Source organism: Oppia nitens, unplaced genomic scaffold (genome assembly GCF_028296485.1).
Source record: "Oppia nitens isolate AA-2021 unplaced genomic scaffold, nextdenovo-longstitch-racon4-pilon3 scaffold15_pilon_pilon_pilon, whole genome shotgun sequence".
Taxonomy (NCBI): domain Eukaryota; kingdom Metazoa; phylum Arthropoda; class Arachnida; order Sarcoptiformes; family Oppiidae; genus Oppia; species Oppia nitens.
In genome coordinates this window covers 625566-649797 of record NW_026533194.1, presented here as the reverse complement: position 1 = coordinate 649797, position 24232 = coordinate 625566, and the positions used below count along the sequence as shown (strand labels likewise).

General features: G+C 23.6%; 4 protein-coding genes across 4 annotated transcripts; 3 read left to right on the top strand and 1 right to left on the bottom strand.

Annotated features, from left to right (window-relative positions):
- Window positions 1–4765: 4765 nt before the first annotated feature.
- On the bottom strand, window positions 4766–6440 carry LOC128964725 (uncharacterized). Its single transcript, XM_054311365.1, has 4 exons — window positions 6407–6440; window positions 5881–6299; window positions 5271–5377; window positions 4766–4979 (listed from the first exon to the last, which is right to left on the bottom strand). The coding sequence occupies exons 1-4, from the start codon at window positions 6438–6440 to the stop codon at window positions 4766–4768; spliced, it is 774 nt and encodes a 257-aa protein (XP_054167340.1).
- Window positions 6441–10607: 4167 nt separating this feature from the next.
- Window positions 10608–13606, top strand: LOC128964714 (cytochrome P450 3A19-like). Its single transcript, XM_054311353.1, has 6 exons — window positions 10608–10691; window positions 11460–11763; window positions 11868–12028; window positions 12117–12539; window positions 12935–13004; window positions 13562–13606. The coding sequence occupies exons 1-6, from the start codon at window positions 10608–10610 to the stop codon at window positions 13564–13566; spliced, it is 1047 nt and encodes a 348-aa protein (XP_054167328.1). The 3' UTR covers window positions 13567–13606.
- A 2502-nt stretch (window positions 13607–16108) lies between these two features.
- Window positions 16109–18052, top strand: LOC128964704 (4-pyridoxate dehydrogenase-like). The gene is made up of 3 exons (XM_054311343.1): window positions 16109–16903; window positions 17872–17875; window positions 17919–18052. Exons 1-3 carry the CDS (start codon window positions 16109–16111, stop codon window positions 18050–18052), a joined length of 933 nt encoding a protein of 310 aa, XP_054167318.1.
- Window positions 18053–20595: 2543 nt separating this feature from the next.
- LOC128964695 (cholesterol 7-desaturase nvd-like) lies at window positions 20596–23852 on the top strand (the record flags this gene model as incomplete). Its single annotated transcript, XM_054311333.1, has 5 exons — window positions 20596–20730; window positions 21388–21715; window positions 21828–22012; window positions 23104–23550; window positions 23748–23852. Coding segments are annotated over exons 1-5 (1200 nt in total), but the record flags the coding sequence as incomplete, so codon positions are not given.
- Window positions 23853–24232: the final 380 nt, after the last annotated feature.

Here is a 24232-nt window from a genome sequence, read left to right as displayed (position 1 = left end):
TGTACTCTATTTGTCTGATCCGGATCTGATTCAAGATGTTTTGGTCAAAAATTTCAATGTTTTCAATAATAGACGAGTAATTAATAATTTTTATTCAAAAAATAGTAAAAATATTAGTAGTAAAAAAATTCAAAAAAAATATTAATTAAGTTAACTATAATTAACYAAAAAAAATTAACATCATTAATGATATTTTCACAAACTCCTGAAAGTAGTACATATATTCATTCTATAAGTCTGTCTGTCTGTCTGTCTGTCCCACGAAGACATAGGTTCAAATTCACGTTCTGCTTCAACATTTTTTTTGATTTTTTTTCTTTTTTAAGTTAAGGAATTCGTATGGAAATGCTTTTGAAGCATTCTCAACTGGTTATTTTATATAATTAAATATTATAATAATATTTTATTAATAATAATTATTATTATTATCAAAAAAAGGATACGAGAACTGGTATCGATTCAATTGTCGATAATATGATGGACTTACTCCGTGACGATCGTTGGAAATATATCCGATCAAAGATGACTCGTCAAACATTTACGACTTGTAAAATGAGAAAAATGATTCCATCGATTAGCAGTTGTCTAAAGAATTTAGATGAAAATATGGTTGAAATTGTTAACAACAATAGTCACAAATTTACTACTGACATGAAAAAATTGTTTAGTCACTATACTTTCCAATTATTGATGAAGGTTAGATATATTTATATTTATATATATATATAGATTTATTTTTTAGTAAAATGTTTTAACCAACTAATGTAATATTTATAGTTTACAATATTTTATTAATATAACAAAATCTATTAATTATTAGATGGGTTTTGGTACTAATGTAGACTGTTATATACTTGGACGCAGTTATATCTGAAACTTTGCGTTTGTATCCGGTAGCACCGTTTATTGAACGTACGGCTAATCGTGACTAGGACTAGGACTAGGAATAGGAGGTGGCAATGGTAGTAGTAATACTAGTAATGATGCGATATCGGGAAAACCAATAACTGTTCCCAAAGATACAATAGTACACATACCTATTTGGTCGATACACCATGATCCAACACTATTCAATGATCCCGAACAGTTCAAACCGGACCGTTTTTTGGACGTACATCATAATCCATATGTTTATTTACCGTTTGGCCATGGACAACGTAATTGTCCCGGTATGCTTTATGCACTTTTGGTTATTAAGATAGCAGTACTACAATCAGTCTACAAATACAAGTTTCACCCGTCAAATGTATGTATAGTACTTTATATATATATATATATCGATATATATATTTATATATATAAAGTAGTAGAGTAGAACAGCAGCTGAGGCATCAATGTTATTAAATTAAATTATTTGTTTAAAAATACGTTGAATTTGATAAGCAAATAATGGCAAAGTAACAGATAATTTATAAATTAATAAAATTGTAGTTGATCAAAAATTTTATGATTGGCCAGATAATTGCATTTGATTATTATTTGTATTTTTTTTTGCATTTTGACTGGTTTCTGATCAATCATACAAATACTTAATAATTAAAAAATTAATTGTATTTTTTTTATTTTTTTGCCATTTGTCACTTTAAAATCCAATTTATTGCTAACTAAATAATAATAATTAATAATATATCGCTGACTTTATATACTGTATATACTGTAAATAGTATATACTGTATATATATTTCATAAATATTATATATATTTTATTCATTTATTTATCACATTTTCAATTCATATTATAAACATTAAATAACTACAGTATTAAATAAATCATATACAGTATAACGCTTAATAATTGTAATTAATAAGTAAATATAAATATTTAACATTAATAAGTTATAAAATTAATTATTATACTAAATTATTATATAGAATAATGAATAAAATTAAATAATTAAATATATTAAAATTATTATTATAAAATTTATAATTATTATTTGCTTATTAATTGATTATTTAAAATTTAAATTCAACTAAAATGACAAATAAAATATTTCTTATATTTTTTTAAATATTTTATTGCAATGTTTGTTTGGATAAACCATTTTTATAGAAAATAATATAGTTTTTAAACAGGTAAAAATTTGATATACAAAAGATAAATTACTAAACTTTTAAGTTTTTAAAAATGTATTTTTTTTGTTTTTATTTTAATTTTATTAATATTGTTGGGTAGTTTAATATTTTTTATTTAATTAAACAAAACAAAATTACAAATGTTTTTAATCTTATTCTGTTTATCTATAATATACTGTATATATTAACTAAATATAATAATTTTAAATAATAAACCTTTTATTAATGCAATTTTATTAGCAATATTCATAATAATATTTTAATTTAATGATTTATGTGATGGTATAGATTATTAATTAATAATTTTAATAAATAAATAAAACCTATGAATAAAAACAATAATTTAACTTAAAAATGATTATAATTTTCTGTCCAATCATTTAGATTGCTTAAATTTTATGTTAGTTTTACTTTAGCTTAAATTTACTTATACTAGTATTAGGTTAATAAAATAATAAAAGATTTATTTTTATTTATTATTTATTATAATATTCACAAAACTAAAAAATATCTTTATAATTTACTTTAACCTATAAAAACAATGATTTAACTTAAAAATGCTAATAATTTTCTGTCCAATTATTTAGATTGCTTAAATTTTATGTCAGCTAATATTAGGTAGTAGTACTACTAATAATAATGTAACTAAAAATTTATTACTTAAATTTTATTTAAAAATTATTATAATAATTATTAACAAACTAAAAACCACTTGGTATTAGCTGCGATTCTCAATAGTAAAATAATAGTTTACAAAAAACTAAAAATTAAAAAATAAGTTGGACAAAACTGTAATGTTAAATGTATTATTACAAGTACACACAAATAAATAAAATAATAATAAAAATTATTTATATTTATTATATAAAACTAAAAAAATTGTGTATAATTTAATTAATATTTAAGTTTAACATATGGTTAATAATAATTATATATTAAGTTAATAAAACATATATTTCTTATTAGTTTATAAAAAAACTATTTATATAAATAAATAACTAAATTACTAAGTTAAAACTGTTTACAAAAAAATAATTACTGACTAATTCAAAAATTGTTTGGCCCCTATTCTTTCGAAATATTGATAAAGGTAAGTTATATATATATATAGTTTTATTTTAATAAAATGTTATGTTTATTTGCTTATTATAGTTTATATTTTTTATAAATTATATATATAAATTAAAGTACAATTTCATTTATAGTAAATTAAAAGTTATTTATGTATGATATTTAGTTTAATATAGTCTACTGGCGGAAGTGAACAATTTTAAATTAACTTTTGTTACTTAATTAGCTTATTAATAAATTTTATAAATTCAATATGCATTTAATTGAAGTATTTAAAAAAATAAGTTTTAAGAATTTTGCTAATATAAAATCTAAAGATAATATAAACTAATTAATTTCATATAACTGATTTTTATCTGATATAACTGGTTTTAAACAGTAAAACATTGGAGAGACAAATAAAAAGATATTCTCGACAAATGATTTCAAACAATTATGTATCGTTGGGTACAGGACTGGTACGTCCTGTTAGCTGCGGTACGATTAGACTTAACACCAGCTCTATTAACGATCAGCCGCTAATTGATCCGAATTTTTTGGCCAACCCAAGCGATCGACTTCGTCTTCGGGAAGCAATCGCCGATACGTTTCATTTTGTCGAAACAACCAGTTTTGGTCGTTACGTCCGACCCTCTATACTACCTATGCCTCCGTGTCAGTACTGTCCAGATGTTCCCATTTATCGATGCAACACTTATATTGACTGTTTGATTGACAATTGGGCCGGCGCTGAGATTCATCCAGTGTGCAGCTGTCGTATGGGTGATCCGCACCGAACAGACACTGTAGTAGATCCGCGATTACGTTTTAAAGGTGTCCACCGATTACGTGTTGTCGACGCATCCATTTATCCGGAGATAATCAATGCCAACACTAATGCAGCCGCGATGTTGGCCGGAGAAATGGGCGCACAGTTTATACACAAAGACAATAAGGGTTACAAATAATAAAAATACTATTTTTATAAACAAATGTACCTGTACACTTTTATGTTTTTGCAATAAAATATTTTAATAAAAACACAAATATTTTAAAATTCTTAATAGTGTTGTCAGAGAATTTAAAAAAAAATTATATTCAATAGATTTCTGAAACGGTAGGACAGCCGCATCCCAGTGCCAACATTTGATGAATTGTAATAGAGTTGACCCGTTTGTTAAGGAAATGACCGATTAATAGTGCAAATAGTATGAGTTGTAATCACTTTTGGATTCAGTGGTCAATCGTTAGGACAGTATATGACTTAAACTTTTTAGTGACGAATACTAAACTATTTTTTATTATCACTTTAATTGATTTTTTTTATTAAAAAGTTAGACAAATATAAAATATTTCTAATAAAAAATAAATTTTCCTAAATTAAGCTTTACTTTACCAAAGCAGGGAATGTATGGTAAGCTACGGCACAATAGATAGTGTTTATCATAATTAAATAGATAATAATAAAATTGTAGTTATTTTTTATATAAGTTATATTAGTTAAATTTTTTTTATTTCTCATTTTAATCATCTCATGTTTTGTTTAGTAAAATAATATTACAATAGTTTATAATATATATATATATATTAAATAAACAAATTTAGATAAACTTAAATAAATATAATTTTCTATACAAAATTAAACATGATTTAATCCCCCGCTAACAGTCCATATATAACCATTCAATAACTTTTGTTGAGCACTGGTAGTCAGTGCTAAATATTCAACTGTTTCTGCGATATCCAATGGTTTGCCTAAACGTCTCAATGGTATCGACTCTTCAATTGATTTCATAAGACTTTCATCGGATACGAAACGATCAAACATTTTTGTCTTACATATCGATCCACATCTAGTTTTAATTAAATATAATTTTATCAAAATAAATAAATGATTCATTGAATTAAATTATTAAATTATTAAATTTATATTTAAATTATTAATTAAAAAATGTTTTTAATTATATAAATTTAATTTGACTTTTAAATTATATATTTAAAAAAAAAATAATACTTTATATTAGAATAGAAAAATAACTTCCGATTAATCGTATAATGAATAACAAGAATAAATAATAATTTAATTACTTAAATGTAGTTTTAAATCACAGTTTTATTTTAGATTATAAATTATAGTTATATACCTAATCCCAAATATATTTATATTTTTGTCAATCAATTGTTGAGCCAAACAACGTGTAAACATATCTATAGTAGTATATGTCATCGCACTGATTATTGTAGATGGATCCTGGTCAATTAAATTAATTTTATTTTTCATTTGTAAAACTAAAATTTGTATTTAATTTTGTAATTATTCTCTCTCTCTCACTCTCTCACTCTCTCACTCTCTCACTCTCTCACTCTCTCACTCTCTCACTCTCTCACTCTCTCACTCTCTCACTCTCTCACTCTCTCACTCTCTCACTCTCTCACTCTCTCACTCTCTCACTCTCTCACTCTCTCACTCTCTCACTCTCTCACTCTCTCACTCTCTCACTCTCTCACTCTCTCACTCTCTCACTCTCTCACTCTCTCACTCTCTCACTCTCTCACTCTCTCACTCTCTCACTCTCTCACTCTCTCACTCTCTCACTCTCTCACTCTCTCACTCTCTCACTCTCTCACTCTCTCACTCTCTCACTCTCTCACTCTCTCACTCTCTCTCTCTCTCTCTCTCTCATTATATAAATAATATATCTCATTTTAAAAATAAAATATTTAAATTAAATAAAAATATAATATAAAACTAACCGAAACATCAATACTCGATATATTGATTATTAAACCGTTATTTTTCTCCAACAGTGGTACAGACAGTTGTGTCAATCGGTGAACATTTCGCTGAAAACTCATTTCCCGATCCAATTCAGCGATGTGTTGACCGCCGTCGCCGTCCTCACAGAAATCGGTTACATAAAAGTCGCCGGCATTGTTGACCAGTATATCGAGTCGACCGCCAAACCGATTGTTAACTTCAGTGATCAAACACTCGACATCCGATTCAATCAATAGATCACATTTGACACCCAATACACGACATTCGGGCCAAAGTGACCGACACTTTTGGACAACAGAATCAATGCGTTGTTTATCGCGACCGAAAATAACCGGATGGACTCCCATTGAACACAGTTTAAGTGCAATAGACTCACCGATTCCCGACGTTGAACCTGTTTTTTATTTGTATTTATAATTTTATAAATAAAAAAAAATAAATATTTATCTATAATATACTGTTTTTAATTAACTAAAATATAATAATTTTTAAATAATAAACCTGTTATTATGGCAATTTTATTAGCAATATTCATACTTAAAAATTTAATGTAATAATAATTTTTATGATGGTATAAAAATTGATTAATAATTAAGATTTAGTTAGTACTGTCTTATTTTTAAATAAATAAAGAAAAACTATTGATAAAAAACAACGATTTAACTATAAAAAAATTGTAATAATTATCTGTCCAATCATTTAAATTTTATATTTTTTTCATGTTGCCTAATTACTAATAAATGACTAATAATAATATATTATATTAAAAATTTATTACTTAAATATTTTTTTAAAAAAATTATAATTATTATTAACAAACTAAAAGCCATTAAGGTTTTTTGCCGATCGAATAAATTGTAAATTAATGTTTTTGTATGACATCTATTAATAATTGTATATAAATATTTACTATGTATTGAACTAATTTTAATAGTAAACATGTAGTTATAATTTAATCTCATTAATTTTCTATACTTAGCAATTGTTTAGATAAATAAATAAATTTATTTATACATAAATTTAATAAATGGTGCAATGGAGGATATTATTTTATAAATTATATAATTTCAATAAATTGTAAATTAATGTTTTTGTATGACATCTATTAATAATTGTATATAAATATTTACTATGTATTGAACTAATTTTAATAGTAAACATGTAGTTATAATTTAATCTCATTAATTTTCTATACTTAGCAATTGTTTAGATAAATAAATAAATTTATTTATACATAAATTTAATAAATGGTGCAATGGAGGATATTATTTTATAAATTATATAATTTCAATAAATTGTAAATTAATGTTTTTGTATGACATCTATTAATAATTGTATATAAATATTTACTATGTATTGAACTAATTTTAATAGTAAACATGTAGTTATAATTTAATCTCATTAATTTTCTATACTTAGCAATTGTTTAGATAAATAAATAAATTTATTTATACATAAATTTAATAAATGGTGCAATGGAGGATATTATTTTATAAATTATATAATTTCAATAAATTGTAAATTAATGTTTTTGTATGACATCTATTAATAATTGTATATAAATATTTACTATGTATTGAACTAATTTTAATAGTAAACATGTAGTTATAATTTAATCTCATTAATTTTCTATACTTAGCAATTGTTTAGATAAATAAATAAATTTATTTATACATAAATTTAATAAATGGTGCAATGGAGGATATTATTTTATAAATTATATAATTTCAATAAATTGTAAATTAATGTTTTTGTATGACATCTATTAATAATTGTATATAAATATTTACTATGTATTGAACTAATTTTAATAGTAAACATGTAGTTATAATTTAATCTCATTAATTTTCTATACTTAGCAATTGTTTAGATAAATAAATAAATTTATTTATACATAAATTTAATAAATGGTGCAATGGAGGATATTATTTTATAAATTATATAATTTCAATAAATTGTAAATTAATGTTTTTGTATGACATCTATTAATAATTGTATATAAATATTTACTATGTATTGAACTAATTTTAATAGTAAACATGTAGTTATAATTTAATCTCATTAATTTTCTATACTTAGCAATTGTTTAGATAAATAAATAAATTTATTTATACATAAATTTAATAAATGGTGCAATGGAGGATATTATTTTATAAATTATATAATTTCAATAAATTGTAAATTAATGTTTTTGTATGACATCTATTAATAATTGTATATAAATATTTACTATGTATTGAACTAATTTTAATAGTAAACATGTAGTTATAATTTAATCTCATTAATTTTCTATACTTAGCAATTGTTTAGATAAATAAATAAATTTATTTATACATAAATTTAATAAATGGTGCAATGGAGGATATTATTTTATAAATTATATAATTTCAATAAATTGTAAATTAATGTTTTTGTATGACATCTATTAATAATTGTATATAAATATTTACTATGTATTGAACTAATTTTAATAGTAAACATGTAGTTATAATTTAATCTCATTAATTTTCTATACTTAGCAATTGTTTAGATAAATAAATAAATTTATTTATACATAAATTTAATAAATGGTGCAATGGAGGATATTATTTTATAAATTATATAATTTCAATAAATTGTAAATTAATGTTTTTGTATGACATCTATTAATAATTGTATATAAATATTTACTATGTATTGAACTAATTTTAATAGTAAACATGTAGTTATAATTTAATCTCATTAATTTTCTATACTTAGCAATTGTTTAGATAAATAAATAAATTTATTTATACATAAATTTAATAAATGGTGCAATATTATTTTATAAATTATATAATTTCAATAAATTGAGGATATTATTTTATAAATTATATAATTTCAATAAATTGTAAATTAATGTTTTTGTATGACATCTATTAATAATTGTATATAAATATTTACTATGTATTGAACTAATTTTAATAGTAAACATGTAGTTATAATTTAATCTCATTAATTTTCTATACTTAGCAATTGTTTAGATAAATAAATAAATTTATTTATACATAAATTTAATAAATGGTGCAATGGAGGATATTATTTTATAAATTATATAATTTCAATAAATTGTAAATTAATGTTTTTGTATGACATCTATTAATAATTGTATATAAATATTTACTATGTATTGAACTAATTTTAATAGTAAACATGTAGTTATAATTTAATCTCATTAATTTTCTATACTTAGCAATTGTTTAGATAAATAAATAAATTTATTTATACATAAATTTAATAAATGGTGCAATGGAGGATATTATTTTATAAATTATATAATTTCAATAAATTGTAAATTAATGTTTTTGTATGACATCTATTAATAATTGTATATAAATATTTACTATGTATTGAACTAATTTTAATAGTAAACATGTAGTTATAATTTAATCTCATTAATTTTCTATACTTAGCAATTGTTATACCAAACAAATCCAGTGTCAAACTATATATTATTATTATTATTATAAAAATTTGTTATTAATACTACATTAATTTATACATATTCTAATTATTCGACTGAATATCTTAATATGAAAATTAAAAAAATAAAATAAAGATATTTTTAAAACTATGTGAAAACGATGAAAAAAATTTGAAACGGTTTGGTTCCCTTAAATATTACCCGCTTTCGACATCTACTATGACTTACACGCAATCGCAATGATTGCATTAATTCTATTTTAATGTATAAATGTAACTATTTGTTCGCCGATTAAGTTTTATTTGATAGCTTATGTAGTTTTTGATGTAGTTTTTTGATATATTTTATTTAAAAAAAAATAGTATCATTTTGCGACTAATTTAATTAATACTACTACTAATAATAATAATAACGATAATTATGTTTGAACTAATAGATGATATTATTTTTGATTACATGAATATTAAATTTATTGCAATTATATCAATAAGTTTATATGTAATTTATAGGTAATAATTATTATTAAAATATTTTTTTAATTGTAAAATTTAATTATTATAAATATTTATTTTTTAATTTTATTTTTTAGATATTATTTGTGGACAAATAACAACTATAATAATTGTTGGGAACGTCAGGGATTACCAGTTGCTCGGATAAGTTGGTGGAAACGTTATACCAAACAATGGATGCAAATGGAAGACAGTTTATGTCGAAAATATGGAAAAGTTTTTGGTGTTTACGAAATGGAAAAACCGGTACTCTATTTGTCTGATCCGGAACTGATTCAAGAGGTTTTGGTCAAAAATTTCCATGTTTTCAAAAATAGACGAGTAATTAATAATTTTTATTCAAATAGTAATATTATATAAATATTGTAACATTTTTTTGAAATATTATTTTTAATGCTACTAATACTATTATTAATATTATTATTATATAAATATTATATTAATATTATAATTATTATTAATATAATAGTAATATAATATTAATATAATAATAATAATAATGTTAATGATAAAATTAATATTATTAGTAGCATTAAAAATAATATTTCAAAAAAATGTTAATTAATTTAATTACAATTTACCAAAAATAATTAACATTATTAAATTTAATTTTTATTTTATATAATTAAATAATATATATTAATATGTTATTTATTAAAAAAAGGATACGAGAACTGGAATCGATCCCATTGTCGATAATATGATGGATTTACTTCGTGACGATCGTTGGAAATATATTCGAACAAAAATGACATTATCATTTACGACTTCTAAATTGAGAAAAATGATTCCATCGATTAGCAATTGTCTTAAGAATTTAGATAAAAAAATGGTTGAAACTGTTGACAAAAAAATAATTACTGACATTCAAAAATTGTTTGGCCCCTATACTTTCGAAATATTGATAAAGGTAAGTTATATATATATATAGTTTTATTTTAATAAAATGTTATGTTTATTTGCTTATTATAGTTTATATTTTTTATAAATTATATATATAAATTAAAGTACAATTTCATTTATAGTAAATTAAAAGTTATTTATGTATGATATTTAGTTTAATATAGTCTACTGGCGGAAGTGAACAATTTTAAATTAACTTTTGTTACTTAGTTAGCTTATTAATAAATTTTATAAATTCAATATGCATTTAATTGAAATATTTAAAAAAAATAAGTTTTAAGAATTTTGCTAATATAAATTCTAAAGATAATATAAACTAATTAATTTCATATAACTGATTTTTATTAACAGAAATTTTTTTATGTTAAACTTTATAAAATTAAGAAAACAAAAGATATTACTCATTAATAGTTAAATAAATATCATATTAAACTACAAGTTTTTTTTATAAATGTTAAATATTAATATTTTTATTTGTTAAAAAAATATTGATCCAAAATTGTTACTTTATTTTATATAATTATTATAATAAATAATGTATATTATAGTTTTTATTATATGATTATATTTTTGTTTACTTAATATTTTAAAAAAATAAATATTGTATAATAGAAATTAATGTTCATTTATATATTTTGTCGTAATCACTATTATATATATATAATAATATTTAAAAAAAATAATTATTAATTATTAGGTGGGTTTTGGTACAAATGTAGACTCTTTTGACGATTCAAATCCAATAGTAAAAAATATAAAAGAATTACTTGGCTATAATCCTAATCTAATATTAGTACAATTTGCACCAAAATTGGCTAAACTATTAAAACTATCACATTATAAAAGCCGAAACATTTTGTTTATGCGGGATCTAATTGACCGGATTAGTCAAAATAGACAACAATTGTTGGCCAATGGAGACGAAACCGAACCGACAGACTTTTTGCAGATTTTGATTAATTCAAGTCAAGATTTAAACAACGATAAAACAAACGATAAATGTATGAATCGTTTTTTATTTTATAAATTTTATTTTTTTTTATAAATTCATTATTATTCAATAAATTTTTATATTAAAAAAATGATATTTATATATTGGTTATAGATTTAACAAGCGACGAAATGATAGCCCAATGTATAATGTATTTTGTGGCCGGATATGAGACAACTACGAAAACTATATCAATGGTTATCTATAATATAGCCAACAATCCTGATGTCCAGCAAAAACTTTATGAAGAGGCCAAACAATATTTCATTGAAAATGTTTGATAACTTTATGATAAAAAAAGTCATAATTTTTTAATAATTAAATTAATTATTTTTTTATAATAATTTTACAATAAATAAACAGAAAGTGATTGAATTCGATGCTATAAAAAAACTAAAATACTTGAACGCAGTTATATCGGAAACTTTGCGTTTGTATCCAGTGGTACCGTTTATTGATCGTACGGCTAATCGAGACTATAAGTTAGGAGGTGGCAATGATAGTAGTAGTAGTAATAGTGATGCGATAATATCGGGAAAACCAATAACTGTTCCCAAAGATACTATAGTACACATACCTATTTGGTCGATACACCATGATCCAACACTATTCAATGATCCCGAACAGTTCAAACCGGACCGTTTTTTGGACGTACATCATAATCCATATGCTTATTTACCGTTTGGCCATGGACAACGTAATTGTCCCGGTATGCTTTATGCACTTTTGGTTATTAAGATAGCAGTACTACAATCAGTCTACAAATACAAGTTTCACCCGTCAAATGTATGTATAGTACTTTATATACAGTATGTATATATAATTAAAATATAAATATAATAATATATATAATTAAATAAATAAAATTGTAGTTAGGTCATTTTAAAAAAATGTATAATTGGCCAGATAATTGCAGTCGATTAATATTTGTATTTTTTATATTTAGATTTTAAATTATCTGATCAATCATAGAAATAATTTTTAAAAAATTTTGAATTGTATTTTTATTTAGTATTTTTTGTCATTTATCACTTTAAAATCCAATTTATTGTTAACCAAATAATAATAATTAATAGTATCGCTGACTTTTTAGACTCTAATATATATATATATATAAATATATTTCATGAATATTATATGTATTTTAATCATTTATTTATCACATTTTCAATTTATATTAGGATTCACTTCAAATAGATTTTATTGCTCTACTAATGGTTGTCAAAGAAGTGATGATATCATTTGAAAAACGTGAATAAATTTTGTTTTAATATTACTTAATAGTAATTAATATTATTAGCCTGGACAATTTAAATATTATTTAACTTATAACTTTTTTTTAATACTAACTACACTATAAAAGATTTTCAAAACTATAATTATAATCAAACTATCTAGTTATTTATCTTAATAATAGATAATAAAATAATTTAGTGTATATTATTTAAATTAATTATTATTTGTAATACAARATTTTTATTTGAAATTTTTAAATAAATTTGTTAACATTATTATTTGTTTATTTTATAATTATTTTTTTTATCGTTTTTGTTGTTTTATTTAAAGTTTAATAAAATACAAATAAAAACTTGTTTTGCACATTACATTAAATATCTATCAAGTAAATCATATATAGTATAAAGCTTTATAATTGTAATTAATTAATTAATATACATATTTAATAATTTTCGTGATGGTATAGATAATTTATTAATAAGTATTTTAATAAATAAAGAAAACAAATAGAAAAAACAATGATTTATCTAAAAAATGCTAATAATTATCTTTCTAATCATTACTGTACTTAGACTGACCACCCATACAGGTGCCGCCTGTATTATACAGGAAAGTTGGGTCTGATACAGGTGACAGGAAACAGGCTGACCTGTATAATGTAATATATAATTTTAAAATACTGTATATGAAACTAATTAATAAATAAAAGTATAAAATAACTATGAATTAAAATTTGTTTATAAAAATTGCTTGTATTTTTTAATAAAAAGTTTAAATATATAAAATAAATTTTATAAAAATAAAGTTGTTCATGTTCAAAATAAAAAAATTATTTTGTTAGTAAAAATTACTTGTATTTTTAATATAAAGTTTAAATATTATTTTTAAATTTTATAAAATTGTTTATGTTCAAAATAGACAAGTTTCCATATTATTAAAAAAGTTTTTTTGGTCAGATAACAATACATTACTATCTCATGAATAATATATTATTTATTTATTTAATTTTTTAATTAAATATATTAAAATAATTAAACAGAGCACGAGACGTAATAAAAAAATTTTCAATTTTTTAAAATAATTTTTCAACGGGTCTCGCGATTCTTATAATTATTAATATTTATTTATTGCATATAAAATACAAAATTAAATTAATAAATTATAATAATTATAGAGATTGAGTGAGTTTGGGAGTTAGCGGATAAGCAATGGGTTAGTGAATAAAGAGATTACATAATGAACGGTGAGAGACAGACAGACAGACAGACAGACAGACAGACAAACAGATAGATAGATAGATAGATAGATAGAGAGATAGATAGACAGAGAGAGAGAGGAGAGAGAGAGAGTAAGACAGAGAGAGAGAGAGGAGAGAGAGAGTAAGACAGAGAGAGAGAGAGAGAGAGAGAGAGAGAGAGAGAAGACAGAGAGAGAGAGAGAGAGAGAGACAGATAGATAGATAGATAGATAGATAGATAGATAGATAGATAGATAGATAGATAGATAGATAGAGAGAGAGAGTGAGAGAGAGAGAGTGAGAGAAAGACAGAGGGTGAGAGAAAGACAGAGAGGGAGAGAGAGAGAGAGAGAGAGAGAGAGAGAGAGACAGATAGAGAGAGAAAGAAAGACAGAGAAATTGTAAAATTAAATAAACCATGATATTTAATTGTAAATGTGACGGGCTAATGCACTAATAATATTTAAATTTAATTTCTTAATTTTTCTAATAAATATATACGAATATATATTTATTTAAATACAGTTTAGCATACAGGAATTTAATATTTAATATACAGGAAAATGCAGATAAAATTCATATATTTAATTGTATTATACAGGTTTACTAATAAATTGGGTGGTCAGTCTAACTGTACTGTAAGTTACTGTAATTTTATGTTACCTAATATTGGGTAGTAGTTATCATAATAATAATAATTTACAAATAGTAACAATAGAAAAATAGTAGTTTAGCAAAAAAAGCAAGAAAATTAAAAAAATAAGACAAAACAATGTTAAATTTTTTATTATAAGAAAACGCAAATAAATAAAATAATAAAAGATTTATTTGTATTCATTGTATAATATAATATTTATAAAGCTAAAAAATGTCTTTATAATTTAATTTAATCTATAAAAACAATGATTTAACTTAAAAATGCTTATTATTTTCTGTCCAATCATTTAGGTTGCTTAAATTTTGTTACCTTGTATTGAGTAGTAGTACTACTAATAATAATGTATTAAAAAAATTATTATTTAAATATCTTTTAAAAATTTTATAATTATTATTAACAAAAATGTAATTAATTTTGAATATAATGTATTTTAATTAAATTTTATATTTTCTAATTTAGATTGTTGTTGTTATTTATAAATTTTAATTTATATAAATATATATGCATTTCATTAATAATTAATTATTTTTAGAGGTAATCCTAAATATTATGACACTATAGCAACTAAATATGGTGCCATTTGTTGGGATTTTTTAAATTAATTTTTGGACACCATTTTCTTCAATTTCCTAAAAAATAACTTAAATAAGAAAAAAACAAAAAAAAAATTCAAAAAAAATCGTGGGACAGACAGACAGACCGACAGACAGACAGACAGACAGACAGACAGACCGACAGACAGACAGACAGACAGACAGACAGACAGACAGACAGACAGACAGACAGACCGATAGACCGACTTATAGAATGCATATACGTATTCCTTTCAGGAATTCGTGAAAACAAAAACTTATTTTACATTATAACTAAACCATTATTAATTAGTTAAGCAAAAAATTACATTTAATTATTATTTTCTTTAGTAGTAAATATATAATTTTAATAACATTTAAAATTTAAAAATATTTTTATTTTAATAATAATTTTTTAAAAATCAAATAATAATTACAAATAATATTATAATTTTAATTAATTTTATTTAAACTACAGTATAACACACATACACATACACATACACATACACATACACATACACATACACATACACATACACATATACATACACATACACATACACATACACATACACATACACATACACATACACATACACATACACATACACATACACATACAGGTTCAATAGCCAGTCCACAGTTACTGATGCTATCGGGTGTGGGACCAAAACAGCACTTGAAAAACAAAGGTATCGGTCATGTATTTGGCAATATACCCGTCGGTAACAATTATTGCGATCAAGTTTCTGTTAATATTGACTTTCGATTAACTCAACCGAATTTAGCCGAACCTATGTTTTCATTAGACAATATTAGTCAATTGTACCAGGTTACTGTCCAGGGTAAAGGGCTCATGTCAGAGAAGCCAAACACTATGATGTATTGGTCAACCAAATACAATAACGATACCACATATCCGGATATCTATATGTATTTAACTGTTAATAGAAAAGGTAGCGAACCGGCCATTAGTTCCAATGCTATGGCAAACAGTAAAACATTGGAGAGACAAATAAAAAGATATTCTCGACAAATGATTTCAAACAATTATGTATCGTTGGGTACAGGACTGGTACGTCCTGTTAGCTGCGGTACGATTAGACTTAACACCAGCTCTATTAACGATCAGCCGCTAATTGATCCGAATTTTTTGGCCAACCCAAGCGATCGACTTCGTCTTCGGGAAGCAATCGCCGATACGTTTCATTTTGTCGAAACAACCAGTTTTGGTCGTTACGTCCGACCCTCTATACTGCCTATGCCTCCGTGTCAGTACTGTCCAGATGTTCCCATTTATCGATGCAACACTTATATTGACTGTTTGATTGACAATTGGGCCGGCGCTGAGATTCATCCAGTGGGCAGCTGTCGTATGGGTGATCCGCACCGAACAGACACTGTAGTAGATCCGCGATTACGTGTTAAAGCAGGGTTAAGCAAGGTTTTGGATTTTTGGGGGGGGGGGGGGGTAGACCGGAGTAAAATTTACAAAATTCTCGAAAAATCTTGGGGGGGGGGGGGGTATTGGGTGGGGTAAGATTTTAATTGCATTTTTAAACGGCAATTTTTTCAAAAATCCAAAATCAAGGGGGGAGTCAAGAGAAAATTCCTAATATTCCCTTAAATTCCCGAATATTCCCATGTAAATTCGATAAAGTTCCCACAAGTTCCCGTATAAATTCCCAGGAAAATAGGTAAAATTTCTAAAAAATACAAAAAAACTTAAAAATTAATAAAAAACTTAAATTTTAACAAAAAAAATAATAATGTATTTAATACTTTAAAATAGTTGATAAAAGCATTAATGATACACTATGAGTTTTTTTATTATTTTAGTAATTTTTAACTTTTAAAATAAATAATTTTTAAAATAATACTTTGTTTATAGTTTATAGATATATATATTTATTTTTAATGTTATTTTTATATAAATACTGACTGAATACTAATTATAAAATTGATTTTTTTTTAATTTTTTAGTTAAAATTTGAAAAAATATTAATAAAATCCTTGTAATATAAGTATTTATTGTTTTATTAACTTCTTAAACTATCTTAAACTTATATTTAAATTGAATTATTTTTACTCTTTTCAACAAATAGGAAATTTTTAATTTTTTAGTTTAATATTTTAATTAAAATTATTTTATTTTTAGATGAGTATTAACGTTATTTGAACTTTTTTACTTATTTTTAATCAATAATTAGATTCGTATAAATTTAAATAAACATAAAAACACATACTAAAATAGTTTTAATTAAAATTTTAATTTTTAAAAATTCAAAAAAAATTCGGCGCTTTTGGCGCCGAAATTTTAGGGGGGGGTCATTTCTCCTCGTTTTTAAGCGACAATTTTTCCCATTTGGTCAAAAAGTCTGGGGGGGTTAAATCTCAAAATCTCGATCTTAGGGGGGTATTTTGGCCTTACCCCCCCTTACTTAACCCTGGTGTTAAAGGTGTCCACCGATTACGTGTTGTCGACGCATCCATTTATCCGGAGATAATCAATGCCAACACTAATGCAGCCGCGATGTTGGCCGGAGAAATGGGCGCACAGTTTATACACAAAGACAATAAGGGTTACAAATAATAAAAATACTATTTTTATAAACAAATGTACCTGTACACTTTTATGTTTTTGCAATAAAATATTTTAATAAAAACACAAATATTTTAAAATTCTTAATAGTGTTGTCAGAGAATTTTTAAAAAAATTTATATTCAATAGATTTCTGAAACGGTAGGACAGCCGCATCCCAGTGCCAACATTTGATGAATTGTAATAGAGTTGACCCGTTTGTTAAGGAAATGACCGATTAATAGTGCAAATAGTATGAGTTGTAATCACTTTTGGATTCAGTGGTCAATCGTTAGGACAGTATATGACTTAAACTTTTTAGTGACGAATACTAAACTATTTTTTATTATCACTGATTGTTGTTGTTGTTGTCGTTTATGTATCTTAATGTGTATGTAATAGTTTGACTCACTATTGCCCCGTTAGTCACATCCGGGCCATTGACACACAAATGGTTTCAAACATTTTAATATTTTTTTACAAAACTATTTTTTATTATTTCAAATGAATAATTACAATATAGCTAAATGTAAATATTTATAAATATAAAATTTAGGAAAACTATTATAACTATACTATTAGTATTAAAAATTAAATTTTAGTTTTTTCAAAATTGCTGCAAAGTTTTAAATAAAAAATAGGATAACAAATGTAAATATTAAAAATTATTATTAAGGTTTTATTTAAAAATTAATTTTTCAAACATGTAAACTAAAATTTTAGGCTGACAATTGAATTTAATTACAAAAGTATTATTTATTTATATCAGAAAGAAAACATTTATTAATAATTATTAAAAAAATAAAAACATAAAACTTATTTATTTAATATTCATTATAATTACTATAGTCTTAATAATCTATGAATTCATTGATTTTTAAAAAAAATATATAATCTGTTATATAAATTGATTTACAGTATTTGTTTATAACATACAGATAACTAATAATATACTGTAATCTGATTAAAATAACTTTTAGTTATTTTTCAAAGCAAATTATTGTCTCTTAAATGAAATCCCAAATTCAGTGATTTTGGTAGCAAAATGTCGGGACACCGGTTGAATGTAAACCGGATTTCCGTACTATCGGTAAATGAAAACCAAAGCATGTTTGTAACATAACAACAATTTTATTGACTTTAACATGATTTTTGGTTTTATTTATTTATTAAAACTTTTATTCAAAAAAAAATAAGAAAATAATTTTTTTTGAACATTCTAGTTATAGTATTACAATTTGTTTGTTTTTTCACTATAAATACAATATATATAATTAAAAATATTACTTATAATCAATGACCGCCGTCTACAGCTAGTTTTAATGATGTAATTATTGCCGATTTTTTTGTCTACTAGAAAAGCCACTGCATTGGCCACATCATCGGGTCTACCGACTCGTCTTAAAGTAATTTTCTCAATAAAATCTGCCGATAAAACCCATTTGCTTAGCATTGGGTTATTAGTAACCAATGGCATCGATATAAGTCCTGGACTAATAGTAATGACAATAATAATAATAATAATCAAATATTACTTTTATTGCTAATCATTATTTTCCTGTATAGTTTTATCACTAAATATTTTTTTGCTAGATTTCTTTATAAATTTCAACATTAATTTAATTTTAAAAAGATTTTCTATATTAACAAAATTGATAAGCATTTTACTTATTGTTTACAAATTACAAACAGTATATAAAAATATTTTTATTACTTCATTAAATACTGTATACTTTTTTTTAAAAAAATATATATAATACAAAACTATAATAAAATATATGAAATCTATAATTACAATGTATTTGTGTGGTATTGCTAAATAAAATTAGTTTTAATTTAATTACTGTATWATTATATTATAAAAATAATAAATTTTTTTATTTATTTGTTTGTTTATAATTATTATTATTTTACACAAAAATGTTGGCCGATCTCTATGACCTAATCTATACAATCGACCGAACAGTCTATATAATCGGTTCCATATCGACAACTGTTGTCATACTAATTGCTTATTTGTCATACAAGCTATATATTGTTTGCTATAAATATTTTTAATAAACTAGAATTTTTTTTAACAAAAAAAATATAAATTTAATTTTTTAATAAAAGTCTGTTTAATACTATACATAATTTAATAAATAATTATTATCATTTTCATAATGATTTTGTAATTATTTATTAAAAAAAAAACATTTTCTAGTTAAAGCCTTGTAACAAATGTAAATGTAAATACAGGTACAATTAATGTAGTTTATAATACTACTGTATTATACAGAATAAAAATACTTATTTCTAATAATTTTGCCATGTTAACTTTGAAAATAATAATAATATATAGAAATTATAATTTATAATAAGTGTAAATTACTATAAAATAAGGATATTTGATAAATAAATAAATAATATTTTTAATATTATAATCAAATCTTTTATTACAGTGTATTTTTGTAGTGTTGTTAAATAAAATTAGTTTTAATTTAATTATAATAAAATAATAATATATTTTTTATTTGTTTGTTTGTTTATTATTATAATTATTATTTTACACAAAAATGTTGGTCGATCTCTATGACATAATCTGTACTATCGATCGTACAGTTTATATAACCGGTTCCATATCGACAACTGTTGTCATACTAATTGCCTATTTGTCATATAAGCTATATATGCCAAGCGATTTGCTTACTGTAAATATTTTAATAATTTAGATTATTATTTATTTATAACAATAGTTGTAATAAAAGTAATAATTATAAAAAATTACATAAAATCTTTCTTACTCTCTCTCTCTCTCTCTCTCTCTCTCTCTCTCTCTCTCTCTCTCTCTCTCTCTCTCTCTCTCACTTACTCACTCACTCACTCGCTTTTTCTATCATCTTTGTAGCATTTTTATAGGGAGGACTAAATTATAATACAATGCTAAAAAAAATAAAAGGCTTTGTTTATACTGTATATATATTTTTATATCTGTTGATACAACTATTTGCACTGACTAAATGACTGAATTTTAATCACATTTTAATTTAAAAACACATTTTATTAAATATAAGATAAATACCTATTTAACATATCTATCACTTCCTAACCCCACAATGATAAGACCAGATCTATTAATATTATAATTTAGGTTTAATACCAATAATCAAATTTTCTAAAATAATAATTCATTAATATAATAAAATAATTTTCTACTATTTTTTTAAATAAATAAATGTAACATTTTTAAGTATCGTATATTCATCTGATCACACCTATATAAATTTATACAAATATATTTATATAAATTTAAAATATCAATTTATTTACTATTAAAATAAAAATAAATAATTAAAAATATTTAATAGGATATGAGTTGCAAACAATGGAATCCACGACAATTGGACAGGTATTCAGAGGATGAACTACCGCTATCCCAACCATTCGGTTGGTTTGCAGTATTGGATTCGGAAGTACTCAACAAAAATGAGACCAAATCTGTATCGCTGTTTGAACACGATTTAGTTGTATATAGAGGTGAGTCAGGTTTGGTACACGTATTGGACACTTACTGTCCGCATAACGGCGCAAATCTTGGAGTCGGCGGCACTGTTGTCGGCGACTGTATTCGCTGTCCATTTCATTGTTGGAAATTTAATTCAAAGGGAAAGTGTACGGAAATACCCGGATTAGACGGTTTGTTTCAAATCAATTGAAATTATATTTACAAATAGACTTAATTTTCATTGAAATTAATTACAGTATGATATTATAATTTATGTTTTACACAAATTTTATATTATAATAGCAAACTCAATACCAAACATAGAGACCCGTGTTTGGCAGTGTATGGAAATGGATAATCTGATTATGGTTTGGTATCATCCGAATAACCAGAAGCCAGATTGGCTACCGTTTCCCTGTGAGCTAATGGTCAAGGACAAATTTGAATATAGAGGAAAATGCAATCTAATTGCCAACTGTTGTATCCAAGTATTAAAATATATATATATATATATTTTTGAAAAACAATACAAAAAGCATTACAAAGAGATTTTTAATTCTTTTCCACAAATCTATTACATTTCAAAACTTTAAACTTAAAATGGCTCTAAATATATGAACTTTAAATATTAAAGTCAATCTTTCTAAGAATAATTAATATTTGAAAAGTAGGTTAATATGTGAATGTATAACTCTATGTATGTATGACTGTGTATGTGTATGTGTATGTGTATGTGTATGTGTATGTGTATGTGTATGTGTATGTGTATGTGTATGTGTATGTGTATGTGTATGTGTATGTGTATGTGTATGTGTATGTGTATGTGTATGTGTATGTGTATGTGTATGTGTATGTGTATGTGTATGTGTATGTGTATGTGTATGTGTATGTGTATGTGTATGTGTATGTGTATGTGTATGTGTATGTGTATGTGTATGTGTATGTGTATGTGTATGTGTATGTGTATGTGTATGTGTATGTGTATGTGTATGTGTATGTGTATGTGTATGTGTATGTGTATGTGTATGTGTATGTGTATGTGTATGTGTATGTGTATGTGTATGTGTATGTGTATGTGTATGTGTATGTGTATGTGTATGTGTATGTGTATGTGTATGTGTATGTGTATGTGTATGTGTATGTGTATGTGTATGTGTATGTGTATGTGTATGTGTATGTGTATGTGTATGTGTATGTGTATGTGTATGTGTATGTGTATGTGTATGTGTATGTGTATGTGTATGTGTATGTGTATGTGTATGTGTATGTGTATGTGTATGTGTATGTGTATGTGTATGTGTATGTGTATGTGTATGTGTATGTGTATGTGTATGTGTATGTGTATGTGTATGTGTATGTGTATGTGTATGTGTATGTGTATGTGTATGTGTATGTGTATGTGTATGTGTATGTGTATGTGTATGTGTATGTGTATGTGTATGTGTATGTGTATGTGTATGTGTATGTGTATGTGTATTTTCTTAAATTTTAAACTGGAAAGTTTTTAATTAACAGATAAAAATGTGTTTTTATAGATAACTTACAAGTTAGTATAGTTTATATTTAAAAATGTTGATAGGAATTTTCGGAAAATGCTGCCGATTTTGCCCATTTCAACACGGTACATTTGCCTACTGAAGTACTCGGTATTGTCAAATGGAAAGGTATGGGCGCCAAACTGTGGGACTGGATTACCAAACATGTCTATTATAAATGGACACCACTTAGCTATGATGTCTATCCGTCACCCAATGGACACATGTCTATCCAGATTACTAGTGCTACCTATCATGCGTTTGGCCGGATATTTGCCGAATTTACTATCGATATGTTACAAATAGGACCGGCTTTGGCTCACGTGACCACCAAATACACACTGTTTGGTATGGATTTTAGTACAATACTGGTGACCACTATTACCCCATTAGGACCCTATCGTAACAGTTTCTGTCACAGACTTTATATGAAACCTGGATTTTTGAGACGTGTTTTCGCAAAAATATTTATCAAAACTGTTGTCATTATGGTATGAATAACAATAAAACTTTATTAAGTATACCGTATATAATATATGGTATATATATATATATAATATTCTAAATTATAGTTAGTTATATTAATAATTATTTATTCTATTAAATATATAATTTTATTTATTTATTATAATTTTATTTATCTTTGATAATTAAAATTGTTCATGATAAATTTTTCTAATTAATGTAGTTGTCACGTGACGTAATGATATGGAACGACAAAAAATATTTACGAAAATCATTGTTTAAAAAAAATGAGAACAGCTTGGTCAAATTTAGACGATGGTATAAACAATTTCTAATTAATGATTATGATTTTTAAATATTTTTTTATTAATGATATTAAAATTACTCTATATATATATATATATATTAATGAAATTTATAATTTTTTAATAAAATCAGTAAGGTAAGAAACGCATTGTATATTTAATATACAAAGTATTAACAATTTAAGTGTAAAATTAAAGAAATTTATATGTAATTCAAATGATTTAAATTAAATTACTTTAATTAAAAAAATGATTAATTATAATAAAATTTTTAAAAAATATTATTTAAACTGAATTTTGATTTTATATTTGCAAAGTGATGAACGATATTCTGAATAAATAAAAAATATATCAATAATAAATAATATAAAAAATAATTAATACGTATAGTCTTAATTAGTAG